General features: G+C 28.9%; 2 protein-coding genes across 2 annotated transcripts; one reads left to right on the top strand and one right to left on the bottom strand.

Annotated features, from left to right (window-relative positions):
• Positions 1–2,324: 2,324 nt before the first annotated feature.
• Positions 2,325–11,334, bottom strand: Cep290 (Centrosomal protein 290kDa). The gene is made up of 30 exons (XM_088191586.1): positions 11,267–11,334; positions 10,947–11,167; positions 10,849–10,888; positions 10,737–10,777; positions 10,515–10,670; positions 10,184–10,456; positions 10,000–10,110; positions 9,681–9,926; positions 9,433–9,620; positions 9,050–9,370; positions 8,837–8,988; positions 8,518–8,686; positions 7,306–8,105; positions 7,132–7,243; positions 6,930–7,068; positions 6,757–6,866; positions 6,256–6,694; positions 5,275–6,188; positions 5,072–5,209; positions 4,731–5,010; positions 4,501–4,667; positions 4,099–4,248; positions 3,870–4,037; positions 3,636–3,793; positions 3,383–3,576; positions 3,127–3,323; positions 2,919–3,067; positions 2,757–2,848; positions 2,558–2,686; positions 2,325–2,493 (listed from the first exon to the last, which is right to left on the bottom strand). Exons 2-30 carry the CDS (start codon positions 11,106–11,108, stop codon positions 2,455–2,457), a joined length of 6,234 nt encoding a protein of 2,077 aa, XP_088047712.1. The 5' UTR covers positions 11,109–11,167; positions 11,267–11,334; the 3' UTR covers positions 2,325–2,454.
• Positions 11,335–12,466: 1,132 nt separating this feature from the next.
• Dis3 (exosome complex exonuclease RRP44-like protein Dis3) lies at positions 12,467–17,129 on the top strand. Its single transcript, XM_088191476.1, has 12 exons — positions 12,467–12,573; positions 12,681–13,009; positions 13,077–13,285; positions 13,345–13,574; positions 14,134–14,419; positions 14,490–14,776; positions 14,864–15,101; positions 15,164–15,666; positions 15,731–15,951; positions 16,306–16,474; positions 16,561–16,728; positions 16,792–17,129. The coding sequence occupies exons 1-12, from the start codon at positions 12,520–12,522 to the stop codon at positions 17,047–17,049; spliced, it is 2,952 nt and encodes a 983-aa protein (XP_088047602.1). The 5' UTR covers positions 12,467–12,519; the 3' UTR covers positions 17,050–17,129.
• The last annotated feature ends 582 nt before the right edge of the window (positions 17,130–17,711 follow it).

Here is a 17,711-nt window from a genome sequence, read left to right on the forward strand (position 1 = left end):
TAATTTTTGCTAAAAGAGGTAGTACAGAGCAGATGTGCTTTCCATCCATCGGACAAACACAATTTTTGTAAATATCTATAAACATCGGAAAACTAATAAATAAATTAATAATTAGTAAAATAATATTTGCCATTAATTTTGCCATTCATAGTTGATTTATATTTGAAATCGAGAGATAAATATCAGTTACTGTTTAAGTGTAGTAAAAATGATTCAGTCAAAGAATTTCATAGTTTCACTGAAAAAAAAAGTCAATTGAATGATTTCGTAGTTTACGATTTGACCATAAGTTCTGTAGAAATAAATTAGGTAATTTTTAAATGCTTCTTGAAATTTTAATCTTCCTAAATGTCAATCATTTCTAATTTAAATTGATATATAATATTTAAAAAAATAGTTTTATTTCATTAAAAACGCATTACGTCTGCTTTTTATATTGAAAACGACATTTGCGTATTTTTGATTCTAGCTACAGGCGTGTGTAGAATATGGAAAAATAACAAGCATTTTTTCATCAAATTGTAGCCTAGGGTGAAAGTTGGTACAAAACTTTGAATAGTATATTTATGCCTTACATGTGTGTTTAATTTTTTTTAGATCATTTTTTCTAAATTAACTTGTGGGCTGCAAATAATTGGTAAGCCGCAGGTTAAACAGCCATAGGATACGTACCGATATATAATAAATTTAATTTAATATTTAAAGGTGTTATAATTGTAAGACAATACAAACTATATTCTAATACATAATAGCATTTATATTATTTTATGTATCTAAAACCCATTAACATACCTTTAAACATTGTTCCTATATTTTTTAATAACTTCACTAGACATTTTTTAACGAGCTGTCAACAGAGTCCATTCAAGTGCTCGTTATTTCTCTTCTTTCATCTTTTACTATGTATACGTACAAAAATATGTACGGTGTACAATAAAATGCTGTCGCAGTTTTTAATTAAAATGTGAAGGGTACGCTATTTTTATAAAACATGAAAAACATATCTACAAGTCTTTTCTTTTAATTAAATCTACTTATTAGTGCGTTATCTAATAATCGTGTCGTCAAAAGTCAATATCAGATACATATAGTATGTATATAATTTTTACAAAAATAATAAACATTTTACTTACAGTATTATCAATTCGTAATAGCCATACAACAAAATTATATATAATTTTATAGTAAGAAATTAACTTAAAATAGATTTCTTAGAAATTGTATAAGCTGCTTTTTTATTCCATTTTATATAAAATGTAGGTGAACTGTCTAGCAAATTATATTACTTTTTCCTGAAGAAAATTTCTTTATACATCCTCTCGTGTATCTCGCGTAACTAAAAGGGTATGGGAGGTAACGTTCACAAGCAGGCTTTGAGATTTATGGCTACAAAAACCACCCGAGCTTTCATCAAACGGAGCACAAAAGCGCTCGTCCCAGAAAGCTCTCGCATTGGCTTTTCCCAATAAAAAAACGTTGGTCGGGTTCTTAGTGTTTGTGAATGAGATTGAATTAATTCTTGTTTGCACAACCCCCTCTCCTCGTTTTATATACATTGTATGTATCTAGATATATCTAATGCCACTCTTAATTTAATTCGCACTTTGACCCAGTTCGAAATAAAACGGCAAACTCAAAGGGCGTCCACAAAGTTGTGTACGGATGTAAGGGTGTCAAACTGATACTATATAGTAATGGACGGTGCTTTTAATAGTTTTTACTATTTTTAAGTTGACATATTCTGTAGTAATAAGAATAAAAGTACAAATTTTGAATAATAGCAAAATAATATAATGCACCCGAATAGGATTCCGCCGCAGAGTTCCCAATCAAATTTAACTTATGGCTTACTCACGGTGTAAAGGTTGCTGTATTATTATAGCCTGTAAACCTTTGTATTTTCCAGACATATTTGCTGCGTTGTATGATTGACCCATTTTGAAATATCTATCGAAATATTTTGTAAAAATTCTAATACGATCCGCTCTAAATATTCGTCGTTTTTATCAATATTTAAAACCCAAAAAACGTTTTTTTGTAACCCAAATTTCGTATGTGTGTACTCTATAGACTTAATATTTATTTATATAGAAGAAAATAAAATACGAAGTACTCACTAAACTATTTTTATAATTTATTTTTATTTTTGCAATCAAATATCAAAAAAATAATAAAAAAATACCTAATTTAAATTCCACTGTATATTTGTTGAATTCAAAATTAAATAATATTTTATTGTAAAAAAAACTTTTTTGGATTTGTTTGATTTATTTTATTTCAATTAATTACTATAAAAATATTAATAATAAATGGTTCACAAAATATTTCGTAATTTACATCTAAACATTATACAAATTTAAAAAAATTTTTATTATTAAATTACTTCTTATTATAAATACAATAATCGATTCTGAACACAGCAAAAAATAATGACTAGATTTTTTTACTACAATGCTATCGTAATTGTAGACATTTTTCTCTGAGTTCCTCAACCTATAATGACATACAGCATAAGAATAAATTAATTACAAGATTTAGTATGTAATTACATATGTACCTCTCTAATAAGTTGTTTTTCTTTTTCAACGGCTTTCTTCAGCAACTCTTTAGCTTTACCTAACAGTTCATCTTTTTCATTGATAATTTTTTTCAACCTCTCAATTTCAATTTCTACTTTCTCCCTATCCTATATAAATATAATTGAATATTAAATTAAAAATATTTTATAAATATAATATATACTTATTAATTCATACTCTATCGTGGTGCTTTTCTTCATATTGTGTTTTCAATTTAATACTTAAATTATGTAATCTCTTATTTTCAGATTGTAGTTTTCCAACCAAACCTTTAAAATTAAAAAAAAATCTATTGCATAAAGAATTTTTTTACAATTAATTAAAAAACAATAAAACAACCTCTCAGTGTTAAAACTGTTTTTTCCAACTCTGAAAGACGCTTAACTTGAGACGATGTACCAGTGTTGACAGATTGATCCCCAAAAGTCGCATTTTCAATATTTTTCGCAATCAACTGGCTATTTTCTTCTTTCAACAACTTAATATAACTACAATAATAATTAATCAAAAAATTCAATAGCAAATATACAAAAAATAAAAATTAGACCTCTCTAAATGAGCGTTCTGTTGCTTGACTCTCCGACAACAAGAACTTTCACCGTCGGAACCGTCCGGTTCCAATCTCCTACCAATATTTGATAACTGATTTTCAAGAAGTTCCGTTTCTAGTTTAACGTTCTGCTTTGCCAATAATGAATTCTGCGCTAATAGACGTTCATATTCATTCACCAATACATCTTTTCCCTGAAACAATTTCGGTGTAATCCAAAATGTATTGATCGAAGATAAATTAACGAATATACCTTTTCAGCCAACTCTAAAGTAGTAATCCTTCTCTGCTGCATTTCTAATTTTTCCATAAGAGAATTATGCTTGATTTTGCTCTCCATTTTCAGTTTCAAAGACTGTACTTCTTTTTCCAGTCTCTCTTTATCTTGCAGTAACATTTCAAGATGTCCATCGCTCTCTCCGGTTATCGTAGATGGAGTAAAACCTTCTATAATAATTATATGTTATATTATCTAATTTCATTGATAAGATAACGCCTCCTTATACCCCTGGAATATTTTGATAATCTTGAATCCAAATTACGCTTTTCACGTTCGAGACGTTGCATCAGCATTCTACAAGAATCAAAATTCTTCTTTAGCTTTTCTAATTCAGCGCTCTTTTCAATATAACGCTGTTTCCATCTTTCTGAATTCTCTTGCCATCTATTTGCATATAAAACATTATATTTATTAATAAAGTAAAATACATACATACATTGTATATATAATAAATATTAACCTTTTCTGTTTCTCCCATAAAGCTAACTGCGTCACTTTGAAAGTATCACTATCTAAATTAACTGAGTTTTTATCAGTCAACTGCGATTCTAAAGCAGCAATCTTTTTTAATAGTAAATAATTTTCATCTTGCTGATTAAACGTTCTAATAAGGTTGCCCGGCGTGTGCCTGATAAGATAAACATTATTAAGTTTTTAATACACATTAAAGTATAACATTAAATATGTACTTTTTAGACATTTGAGATTTCAAATTTTGTAGTTCTAATTTGGTTCTGCGCTCTCTGGCATTCATTATTTTAATTTGCTTTCTCAAAATGGCGTTTTGCTTTCCAAACATTTGCTTTTCTCTTCTTAGTCTTTCAATCACATTTTCAGGCCTATATAATTATATGTTAATTAAAGTATTCATATAATAAAAGAAACAGAGTGGAGTTCTCAAAAATAGTCCATTTTAGAGCCTGCGTAATTTGTTCTATTTGTTTTGTATATCAGTTTATGTCGGTGTCAATGATAATATTTTAAAAGATATTGATGAAAGATTTAAATTTAAAGTAGAATATTTTTATAACAAAACTTTTTTACTCGTTTATAATTTTCTTATTATATCTATCATATTAAATTAATAATACCAGTTTTTAGATAGTTTATTATCTGCAATCAGCTCTCCATCATTGTCTAACAGTTTCAATGAATCATCACCATTGAAGACAAACTCTTCTTCCATTTCTATGATTTCACTGAGATCAAACGAGGGATCATTTACAGATATCACACTATGGAGATTCAGTATTTGTTGCTAAAATTCATTCATAAATAAATAGATCACATAACATTGTTTAATAATAATATATTTTCATACCTTCAAATTGGAATTTGCAGCATGCAATTTTTCTATGTTTATATTCCTCTCGACGATTTGCTTTACTGCAGCGTTCTTATGATCGTTCAAATATATTTTGAGTTCAGTTATTTCCTCTTTTGATGTCGCCAGTTCGGACAGCCAATGGGAAGTTTCAATCTTGTAAGAGTTTACTTCGTCACTATATTTCTCTTCTAGACGTTTATTCAGAGACTCGAGACTCAAGTAACGTTCGGCCGCTAAAGACTTCCATCTTTCGCACTCTGATTTTGAAGATGACCTAAGAACACATATATTTATAGCAAAAATGCATCCAAACAATATTTTATTAAAACACATACAATGCAGCATGTTCGGTATCAAAGTCCTTCTGCAATTGGAAACACTTATCTTCCAGTTCAATGATTTGCTTCCTGCACTTTTCCATAGAAACATTATATGCTTCAATATGCGACGGTTTATTCAAAAGATTCTTAAGACTGAAAAATATACAATTGGTTATTTTCAACTAATTTAGTTCAATCTACGCATAAATATAAATTACTTATCGTGCTCTCTTTCCAATTCATCAATTTTCGCCACCATATCGGCAATTTGCTTTTGAGCCAAAGAACTAGTTTTGTTATGTTCAATCTTCTCGTTCTTCAGTAACTCTTTATATTCTTCAATCTCCGCATCTTTATCAGTCTCGAGAGTTTTGAGCTTATTTAAAAACGAGTTTAACTTTTCAATCTCCATCTCATATTCCTCGCTTCCTTTAGCGTTAGATGATTTAGAATACTTTTCTATTTTTCCAGTTAAATCTTCAATACGAATATCTTTATCTTTCAATCCCTCTTCTAGCGTGGTAATCTTTGAAGTCATAGTAAATATATCCACTTGCATTTTGATGATTTTTTCAGCTCTTTCATTAGCTAAAGACAGAGCCTGTTGTAGCTTATGTTCTAATAAATCTTTAACATTATCTTGTATAGGTGTTTGAGCTATAGCTTTTTCTATCAAATCTGTTTGGCATTCGACGGTATTGAGTGATATTGTATCAGTCTGAATGACGACTTCCTGAGATCTTTTATTAGTCTTTATAGGAGAGCCTGGTAAATTATCAATGTCTATAATACTCTTATCTGAGTTATAATTTTTGTGTTGCGGAGACGATTTATTAACAATTTTTCTAGGCATTGGAGTCGGTTTTTCAGTATCTTGACTACATTTTGCGTCATCTTCATCATCAACATCTGTCAATTCTACCATAGACATAGTTCTTTTAATATTAAACATACACGAAGATTCTTTATTATTTAAATTAACTGTGGCATCAGTGCTTTTACCAAAGCCAAATGTCAATATGATCAAACTTTCCTCTAAAGAAGCAATTTTATCCTCCAGTTGTTTATTAGATATTTTAAAGTTTTCGGATTGCTCTTTCAACATACATTTCTCTCTATTCCATGTTAATTCCTACAAATAATTTGTACTATAAATAAGTTATACATAAATATAATTTAAATTATAAAGATAATCTAACTTTAAGTTCCAAGTTTATATGATGTGGACATTGAGATTCTGCTTGATGAAGGCATGAATCATCTTGAAGTTTCATCATCAAATCCTTTAATACTCTTTCTTCATAATTGTTTTTCGTATTATTTAGATCGCTTTCCAATTGCTTCAGTTCTTTCAATTTATTCACAGCTTCTCTTTGACTATTTTGAGCATTTTCCAAGACTGCCAAAGGAAGAGAACCTTGATACTGTTCTCTCATAATTTGAAGAACTGTACTCAAAAAATTAATCTTTAAATTCGTCCTCGATACATAATTATCAAACTGAATATCCTTTTCAGTTATGATTTCATTCAATTTTTTACATTTATCTTGTTCTTTTTCAAGATTTTGCAATAGAGACTCGCGCTTATTGTTCATTTCTGCTATATGCATATGAGATATTAATATTTCGCCATTGAGCCTAAAAATTAAAAATATATAAAATATATTTAAACACAGTATATATTAAATATAATAATATACCTTGCAATTATTGCTTTATTATCATTACTTGATTGTAAATCGAGTATTTGATGCCTCAAAATATTCATTTCCAAATCATTTGCCAATTTAATATGTTCATAATAATTAACCTAGAATTTGTATTGTAATATAGATTAAAACTATTAATTAATTAATAAAGAATAGCTAAAAACCTGCTCGCTCATGATTTCCAATTTAGAATTTAATTGCAAATTTTCCGACTGAAGAAACTCAATTTTTTCATTCAAGTCGTGCAATTTAGATTCATTTACAGAATCTTCATTATTAATCCATGAAGAATAAACCTTATCACTAAAATGATTTATTTATAAAATTATGAAATGTATATTAAATGAAAATAAAAATAACACATACGTGAGTTCGTTCTGATTTTTCTGTAAATTAAGATTCTCGCATTCTAAACGTTTTACTTGAGCTTTCAATTCGTCCAATGTTTGATTCGATTCAGCTATACCTCTTTGATTATCTGTAAATAAATATCATTACACTTGTTGTTACAATCAATATAACAGTATTAAAAATTATTACCATCTTTCGACAATAATTCATTAGTTTTTAAATTTTTATTTTCATCTACTTCTTTATTTATGTTAAGACATTCAGAGCCTTTCTGTAATTCGTTCAACAGCAACCTATATTTTAATTCGTAGTCGTTCAATTTGATATTCTGCTTTATAAATATCTGCAACGGTACAGATTTCCTCATCACGTTTCTCAAATTAGCCGTATGGAACATCATCTTTTGTAATTCGACTTCGTAATATTTCAACTTTTCATAACACTCGATTTTATATTGATACAACTCAGTTTTTATATTTTTATGATCGTTTCTCAAAAACTTGAGTGTTTCTTCTAAATACGAGCATTTCCTTTCAAAGTACAACTTATCACGTTTCTCATTATCTTCATTGGATGGCAAAATATCACTTCTGCCTTTCAATGATTCCAATGAAAGCTTCAGTTCCATTATCTCTTTTTTATAGTTCTCCTCCAACGTTGACCATTTATTTTGATCCGAAGAATTTTGTGCAAATATATCTGTCATGCTATCGTATAGCACTTCAAATTGCTTTTGAAAGTTTTTCAGGTTTTCGTGTAATGCAGACGTGTAAGATTTACTAGCAGTTTGTAGATAATCATCCGCTAATTGACCTTTGACATATTCAGAATGATTGATATTCCAAACATTTGACTTAGCATCTTCAATTTTCATTTTATCGGTGTCTCCTTTGGATGAATTTTTTTGCAAATCCAAAACTTTTTGCTCTAAATTATCATTTTTTTGAGATTCTTTAGATAATAAATCAAGTATAGACACCATATCTTTTCTGAAATAAATGATTATTAAGATTATAGACTACATAAAAATATTAAAAAATTTCTTTATTCATTACACATGAAAAATATAAGAAACAATTTAATTTAAAATATATTATATACATATATTATTTGGTCGAAAATATTGTTGTATTTTATAAAATCCGAGAGTATGATAGTATATATGCTTAAAGACCTTACTATTAATATAAAATAATATTTCTTAACATATGTAAGTATGTATATATGAACGAAAAAGATATTAAAATAATTAATGAATAACTTCCCTCCCCCCATTATTCTTAGATAGATTATCGAAATAAAAAGAATGATTAATTGGTGTAATTAAGTCTGTTAATAACTTCATGGTTTTTGTGAGAAATAAAATGAAAAACAACCTAATATTTATAAAAAAAATACTACCTGGCTTCTTTTAGCATGTATTTTAAACTATCCTGGTTTCCTTTATCTGTCTTCAAGTCCAATAAAATCCGCATTGCTGGTTGAAACCATCCAGACATGTGTTTTGAGTCTAATATTTTAACTAATCGTTCCATACATTCACTGCTTATTTCTAGTGACGAGTCAGCAACTAAAAAATAATAATTTATATATATACATAGTGTACTCTAGAAGTACTTTTTGTATACCAAATGAATTAGTATGCATTTTTTTTAAATAAGTAGAGATTCTTAAGATTTGAAGAGTAATTTATTATATTAAATTTTATAAAGCTATAAACCTTTGTGTTGTAAAGCTTCAAATATTTCATCGAGACCTTTCTTCAGTGCTTCATTTTCAAGTAATAAGCGTGAATTGTTTTTTTTTAATAAAGAAGTGTCGTCATTCTCCACATTTTTATTTACAACATCATTGTCTGATACATTTGAGTCACTGAAATACGATAAATTTATATATTTATAAAAAAATCAGATACAAAACTTAAATACCGTACCTTTCAATATTATTATTTTGAAATTCAATTTCATTAGTAAAGTTATTATCATTAGCTTCAAAAGCTAAAGTAGATTGTTCTTCTGTCAGTATTACTGACAAAAAATGTTCAGGAATTACAATTCCTTGATTTTTGATATATCCATACAGCTTTTTTATACATTTCTCTTTTTGTCGTAAGCGAATTTTCAATGTGATGTTTTGCTCATCCATTAAATGTTGTTTTTTAATCGCACTACCCAACTCTTTCTTTAATTTAGTATACTTTGATAAAATATTGTTAGTTGAAATGATTTGTTCTGGTGGTAGATTCAATTTTTTCCTTTAAAAATACAAGATAAGTTGAGTTTTAATTAATAAAATAGATTATATTTGTACTTGTACCTCATGATAGCATTTTCCAATTGAATCTGATCGATCAACTTTACATAATTATTATTTTCAGCCACAAGATTCTTTATCTGATCGTCACGTATCTTTATTTGCTGCTTGTGCTTCTTATTTATTTGCATTATATCTTTCACTTCAATATTTGAATGAAAGCTATTGACTTGTCCCAATGCTTCAGCCAGCTTTATAAAAAACATAAATAAATAACATATATTCATACATCAATCAAATATTTTACCTACCTCTACTTCTTTTAACTTTAAACAATCTTCCAAATCAATATTTTCAGTTTTAGTTTTATATAATTGAATTTTCAGTCTTTCGATTGTAACGTTTTCATCCATATTATCTAAAGATATAGCCATTTTAGAGCTATCTTCTTCTTTCTTAAGCTTTTCTATTATATGAGTCGATTTTATCAGTTCGTTTGTGGCTTCACTCAATTTATTCTGTAAATCTGTTATTTGCTCATCTCGGTACTTGATGACCTGATAAAAATTAATTATTACTATTAATTTATTGCATATAATATGGATATTAAATGAAAAATATCAAAAATACATCATCAAAATAGTCAGGATCTCGTTGATTGATTGAAGATAGTTTTTGCTGAAGTTGAAATATTTCATCATTCAATATTTTAATTTCTGACTCTTTATTTTCTAATATGTCCTGTTAAAAACATATTTGTAATAAATAAGAATCAAATAAAAACATTAACATATCATTGATTAGACCCACTTACCTGCCACTCGTTAATTCTTATGTCCATTTGCTGTACAAATTCATCCATTTGATTTTCAAAAGACTTATTGGAGTTCATAAAAGATTCTAATTGAGACTGTAAGACGGATTGAACATTTTTTAGATTATTTATTTCTTCTATATGAAAAATATTTTCAGTTTTAGCATTGTTGATTGTTATTGTTTGATCATGAATATGCAGAGTGGCCTCGGACAGTTTATCTTTAAGACGAGTCACTTCATTGTGTAAAGCTCTGTTCTCTTCATCTAAAAGCTACAAATATATTCATTTATTATTAATATTATTAAGCAATAAACACAACAAACAATACCTGTAAATCGCTAAGCAATTCTTTGATATACATATTCTTTCTCTGTATCGACTCGTTAATCTCATCATTATGATCTGATAACTCCTGTATACCAGAAGATTTACTACTATCATCATCATCTATTGAGTTATCGTTCCGTTCTATAATATTCTTGTTCTAAAACATTAAATTATACAGTATATATGTCTAAAATAATAAAATTATAAGATATATTAAGATTACCATATGTTTAATTGTATCAGAGTTAGATATTTTTGTTGTTTCTATAAAAATAATATATGAAATACATGAAAATTATAATGTATATTAATAAAACCATAATTTAGCTTTATACTTGGAACATCTTTATCGCTTCTTTTAAACCCATTTTTACTCTGAAATAGTTAAAAATAAATCAAAAAATGATCAAATATAATAATTTATTATTTCTACCTTTCCAAAGTTGATCGGTGTTTGTTCTGGTGAGCTTTTTGGTTTACTTAAACTGCTATCATCGCTGTTTTCAGTTTCTAATTGGTATATATCTTCAGAATCATCATGGTTATCACCAGAACTCTTCATTTTGATGGAATGAGGCTGCAAATCTGAATCCATTGTATCATTTATTATTCCAAGAAGGAAAAGTTTTCGTCGAAAATTAGGAAATTCATGATCTGAAAATATTGATAAAACAATATTGGAAAACACATCGTTTGTAATTGATAAAATATGTACATTAAAGCATAATATAGTGATATACAACTTAATCTCACAGGCAAACAACAAACTAACAGAAATGAAAACAAACGTCTATTTTCTTCTAATATAAATTTATGGTCTTAACAGATGCAAAAGTGGTCAGATGCGGTAAAATATATTAATAGTTTTATTTATATTAAAATAAAAATAAAATATAAATATACATTATTTGGTACTTATTAATTATATTCGCCCACGCTCAGAAACCAGATTTTTCAAACCAACGTTTTGCTACATAAATATGTTTTAAAATTTAAAACTTAGTTTTTTATCACCGTACGTGTGTATATTCCTCAAATATTGGTTAAAATTGCAAGTAACCGCTTATTAGTGTCATCGTGTGCTATTCAGTGTTATCGAATATACTGAAATTTGAGGAATAAACACGCGCACGGCGATAAAAAGCCAAGTTTTAAATTTAGCACGTATAACAAAATGCAAAAGTGTAAATTGAGAGTTTACCATGATGTCTACAAGCTGTAATTGCGGCAAAAGGCGGTATTACAAAATATTATTTTTTATGTGATAATGTTTATATATAATTAAATAAAAAAATAAATGTGGATGAATGACAAATATGGTGTTTAAATGTTCCCAATTAAATGTTCTTTATAATAAATAATAATTATTGTACAATAAATCATAGATAACTTTTTTATGAATATAGTAAAAGCGAATATTTTTATAGGTGTCCCTATTAATTTGGTAACCCACTGTATAAGCTCCCACAGTTTCTATAATATTTTTTTCTGGAAATGTAATATTTTTTGTTAACAAACTCATGTCTTAACTAATTCATTCACAAAAACATATTTTCAAAATTTGAAGACACTTTAGAAAATTAAGAACAAGTTTCAATATAAATAAATAAAAAAAATATTGTAATGAACATGCGTTTTCACTTGCTTGTTCTACTTTTTCTAGCCATCGCATAGGAAAAGTAGTTTACTGCACGATGTTCTCCAGAGCTGCAAGATTAAAAAAATACGGACAGGAGAGAGGAGTGAAAAATGGAAGAACTTTTATAACCTCAATATTTTTTATTCTCTTTTTAATATAAAACACAAGACTAAGTATTTGAATTCTTGCTATTTATTATTTTAAATAGTTTATTATAATGAGTAAAACAGTTTAAATATATTTCTTTCAATACAAACTAAAATAATAAACATTTCCACATGTCATACAATTGCACATTTTTATTTGTTATGGCCAAATGATTTGAAACAATTTGCTGTCAAACGTGGTGTGACAAGAGGCCGCCAAAATGTTGGCCTCTAAGAGTTTTCTATCATTAACCAAGCGAGGAAATGTGCTGAAAGTAAGCTATACATCACAATACACATATTATCAAAAATAAAATATTGTAGGTTATGTGCGTTATGTTTGTAACGAAACTTGTTGAATGAAACATTGTTTTTGAATCAGATCGTGCGAGAGCATTATTTGCGGGATGACCTATGGTGCGGTTCTACAATTTGTAAAGTTTGCCATCATAGCATCGATGAAGCGGTTCTCGATATGGAACCCGTATCAAAAAGCTCGACGTTTGTGTCTCCCCATTATTTAGTGCTTGACACAAACGTTATATTGAATCAAATAGACGTTTTGGAAGATGAAATCTTTAAGAATGTAATAATTCTATATACCGTTTTGGACGAGGTGAAGCATCGCAGTATGAGTGTTTACAAAAGATTAACCGATCTAATGGCAAATCCAAGCAGGAAGTTTTACGTTTTCGTCAACGAACATCATAAGTATGTATTCATTAATATGGGTGGGTACAGTTTTTATATTTTATTAAATTATTATTATTAATTACAGAGATACTTACATTGAGAGATTTCCCGGAGAAAAAATAAACGATAGAAATGATAGAGCTATAAGAGTTGCAACTTTGTGGTATGATAAACACATTTCATTGAATTTTAAAAACAAAATGGACGAGAGAGATAAAGTCAGAGTGATGCTCTTAACCGAAGATGTTGAGAACTATAAGAAAGCATTAGCCGAAGGCATAATTGCCAGTACAGGTAAATTAATATGACTATTATTTATTATATGTTTTTTATATTATTTTTTTTTATTTTAGTGCGTGATTATGTGAATAGTTTGAAAGATTGCATTGGATTAAGTGATAAACTATCGCATCATAATTATATACTTGAAAATAACAGCAATGAAACACTTTTTCCTTTACATCTGACACCGGGACAAATTCATGAGGGAATTAAGGGTGGAAAGTTGCTTCAAGGCTCATTCTTAGCTTCCAGGGATAACTTTTTAGAAGGTTCTGTAAACGTCGAAGGTTATGATAAATTCGTAAGTTGTTTTGTATTTCGTCAGTTGGGAAGAAGACTCAAAACACATTTTAAAATATGCATTATAATAAAGCTTTCATATCTTGACCAGGCTAAATAATGGACACTCATGTTCAATTTATTTTTAATGGATTTTGGGGCATTGTTACAGATACTATGTAGAAATGAAATTAAAAAGTATTTGTTATAGAAATTATTTTGTCAAATATGAAGAGTATAAATATTGCCTTATTCTCGACCTCTAATATTTACATGGTTCTTATTGGCTTTATTCATTTGTATAAAATTGATCTTTAAATAGTTTTAAGAAAAAATATATGCTCAGCAATATTTCTAATCTTTGATAAGGTGTGGCATATAGTTGTGGCTGAACATGCCACTTGTCGGTCACTCTATAAAACACTGCTGCCAATTTACATTTATAGGACTATATAGCGGTGTTTTGAAACTAACTGCCACAAATAATATCTGTCAAGAGTGACAGTCTTCTTCTAAACCAATATACTTTATATATAAATTTATAATTCAATATTAAAAGATGTATGTATAATATAAATTAGATTCTGGTGCAAGGACGAGAAGGTCTCAATAGAGCTGTAGACGGGGATATAGTCGCATTGAGGCTGTTACCGGAAGATCAGTGGTCTTGTCCGAGTGAAATTGTTTTGGAGGATGTTGGAGAAGATCCTGGTGATATTATCGAAGATGAAAGCATCATATTAGAATCAGACGGTAAGAAGAAGAGGATTAAAAAAGAAGATCTCACACCGACTGGTACCATCGTTGGAATCATCAGAAGGAAATGGAGACAGTATTGCGGTATTTTACAGCCAAGTATACTCAAAGGTATGAATTAAATTAATTATGTCATATGAATAAAAATTTAAATAAGTTTAATACGTATATATATTTTAAGGTGGAACTCGACATTTATTCGTTCCTGCCGAACGGAAGATTCCTAAAATCCGGATAGAGACTCGACAAGCTGAGACTTTGAAATCTCAACGAATCATCGTCGCTATCGACTCATGGCCTAAAAACTCTCGATATCCTCTGGGACATTTTGTTCGGGCTTTGGGCAAGATTGGCGATAAAGAAACTGAAAACGAAGTTTTACTTTTGGAGCATGACGTTCCTCATAGTAAATTCAGCGATTCTGTATTGAGTTTCTTGCCAAAGCTTCCATGGGTTATTACTGAAAAAGTAACTATAACCTGCTTTACAATAATTGCTTTTAATAAATAATTAATAAATATAAATGGTTGATAAATTAATTTTTCAACTATTTAGGATTTGGCCGAGAGAGTGGATTTACGAAACATTGACATATGCTCGGTGGATCCTCCGGGTTGTACCGATATTGATGATGCATTGCATTGCCGCGAATTACCAAATGGAAATTATGAAGTCGGCGTTCATATTGCTGATGTATCGCATTTTATACGTCCCGGTAACGCTCTCGATAAGGAAGCAGCTCATAGAGCAACTACTGTTTATCTGATAGATAAAAGAATAGACATGGTTCCAGGTTTGTTCAGTAAACCATAATTATATGTACATTAAGTAATATAATACGTGTATAATTTTCAGAATTGCTCAGTTCAAACTTGTGCTCTTTACGAGGCGGCGAAGACAGATTTGCTTTTTCGTGCATATGGGAGATGGATCGCAAAGCCAACATTATCAATACTAAGTTTCATAAGAGTATAATCAAATCGCGCAGAGCTATGACTTATGAAGAAGCACAATTGAGGATCGACGATAAATCTCAATGTGATGTTCTTGCTATATCGCTGAGAGCTTTAAATAATCTAGCCAAGATTTTGAAGAAGCGAAGAATGGATAATGGAGCTTTGGTTTTGGCTTCGATGGAGATAAGATTTCAGATCGATTCAGAGACTCACGACCCGATTGACGTGGAGGCTAAGAAAATGCGCGAAACAAACTCAATGGTCGAAGAGTTCATGTTGTTGGCAAATATATCCGTGGCTACGAAGATTGTAGCAGAGTTTCCTGAATGTGCGATGCTTAGACGGCATCCGGAACCACCTCCAAACAACTTCTTGCCTCTTATTAAAGCTGGTCAAAATAGAGTATGTGTAATAATTAATAGTTTATTATAAAAAATAAATATGTGCTTATAAGTAAATATTTTAGGGTTTTACAATTCAAGTCGCTACTGGTGGATCTTTAGCAAAATCTTTAAACGAATGCGTGATAGAAGATAATCCATTTTTCAACACAATGCTGAGAATATTGGCTACCAGGTGCATGATGCAGGCTGTGTATTTTGCTAGTGGAACTTTGACCAAAAAAGAATTTTTCCATTATGGTCTAGCTACACCAATTTATACCCATTTTACATCACCGATTAGAAGGTAACTCGAATATTCATTAATTTATACCTCTAGTCCTTAACTATTTACCTTAAAAAGCTGAAACATTTGCGAATAAGTAAAAAATAGTTCAATCTTTCATAGACAATATAAATCTACAACCATCTGTTAAATTGCTAATGAGGAAATAGATAGTATTTGAGGATTTTTGTGTTCCATGACCAACTGTTAAAGATCTCGCAAGCGATATTTAAAAGTTGCATTTTATAATTTTACAATCTACTTAATTACATCCTTTAATTCGAAATAATTTAAGAAACACCCTCTGAAATTAGTCACGAGTGAAATAATAAACATTTTATGAATGGTTTTAAAGAATATTTTTTTATGGAACAGATATGCTGATATAATCGTTCATCGATTGTTGGCCGCTTGCATAGGAGCGGATACGACTTATCCAGAATTGTTGGATAAAACTGAAACTGCCAAGTTAACCGTTAACCTCAACTATCGGAACAGAATGGCTCAATACGCTGGAAGGGCTTCCGTTGCTTTAAATACACACGTAAATAAATATAATACTATATACATACCTTGTAGAAATAAAATATATTTACATATTTATTTTAAATGTAATATTTACAATCGTAGTTGTTCTTCCGAGGAAAAGTTCAACAAGAGGAAGGATACATTTTGTTTTTAAAGAAAAATGCTCTACAAATCTTAATTCCAAAGTTTGGCTTGGAAGGTATCATTTATGTATCCGGTAAAAGTATGGATAATGATCCAAAGGCTCCTAAATTCTTTTATAGTGAAGAGGTTTGTTTCTTATTGATTGTTGATTAAATATAATAAGTCTTTATTAATTATTATTAATTTCAGGAGCAAACTCAAAGGTGTGGAAATGTTATTTTCCATTCGTTTGATCCAGTTCGAGTTCAGTTAAGCTTAGACTCTACTAACGTCCAGCATGAGAAGTTAGTGTTTAAGTTAGTGACTCCGTATATCGAAGGTTTTAGTGTACCGATGCAGGAGGATGTTATCATGACGGAGGTTGAAGATACAGAAAGCATGACTGAAGCGATCGGAAAACGCAATCAATCCGGGAAGGCAGATAAAAAAAAGAAGAAAAAAAATTAAGTGTTGATTATGTATTTTATTTTTTTTCTCTATTTCGTTGTACATTTCTTTTTCAATAATATAAGTACAATTATTTTTTATTTATTTATTTATTTTTACCTATTATAATAAGATAATATGATTTATGAACTACAAGGCTACATTTGTTATTTTACTATTAACTTGAAAACACCAAAATAATTTATTTTACTTATTTAAAATATTAAAAACAACTAAATTTTCAACGTGAATATGTTACGAGAAAATTGGGATAAGTCACATGGAAATCTATAAATATTCTTTCATTTTTTAAATAAAACTTTTTGCTTATGAAAGTTGTGAAATAATAATATGAATCTCAAAAATATTATTTCATTCAAATTTTGTTTTAAAAAATTTGCTTAATCCCTTTTTTCCCTGACGTCACTAAAAATTTTTTTTTATTCGATAGTTGGTACACTTTTCTTTTTGGTAGTGTTCTTTGACTTTATTTTGTACATAGTTTTGTTAATTTATCGTTGTTATTATTTTCTCGCTAAGCATTTAAGTTTTAATTTTTTTAGTATTGTTATTCATTGAATTCTTTTACACTTACTATCGTTTATCCTGTTTTATGTTCTGTGATATTATTTTTTTATTATGTAAATATCAGGTAGTGCCATATTACGTACTGTTTTACCACT

Source organism: Plectrocnemia conspersa, unplaced genomic scaffold, assembly GCF_051122295.1.
Source record: "Plectrocnemia conspersa isolate PC_06_02 unplaced genomic scaffold, ASM5112229v1 ptg000009l, whole genome shotgun sequence".
Classification (NCBI taxonomy): domain Eukaryota; kingdom Metazoa; phylum Arthropoda; class Insecta; order Trichoptera; family Polycentropodidae; genus Plectrocnemia; species Plectrocnemia conspersa.

What these genes read in the sequence shown, in the direction of transcription:
- Dis3 (XM_088191476.1), top strand. Translation starts at nt 12,520, where the DNA reads ATGTTGGCCTCTAAGAGTTTTCTATCATTAACCAAGCGAGGAAATGTG. An exon ending in TCGAAGGTTATGATAAATTC is followed by an intron (nt 13,575 to 14,133) that starts GTAAGTTGTTTT and finishes AATATAAATTAG; the next exon opens with ATTCTGGTGCAAGGACGAGA. An exon ending in TTTACATCACCGATTAGAAG is followed by an intron (nt 15,952 to 16,305) that starts GTAACTCGAATA and finishes TTTATGGAACAG; the next exon opens with ATATGCTGATATAATCGTTC.
- Cep290 (XM_088191586.1), bottom strand. Translation starts at nt 11,108, where the DNA reads ATGGATTCAGATTTGCAGCCTCATTCCATCAAAATGAAGAGTTCTGGT. An exon ending in CACCGATCAACTTTGGAAAG is followed by an intron (nt 10,889 to 10,946) that starts GTAGAAATAATA and finishes TAACTATTTCAG; the next exon opens with AGTAAAAATGGGTTTAAAAG. An exon ending in AATAAAGCAATAATTGCAAG is followed by an intron (nt 6,695 to 6,756) that starts GTATATTATTAT and finishes TTTAATTTTTAG; the next exon opens with GCTCAATGGCGAAATATTAA.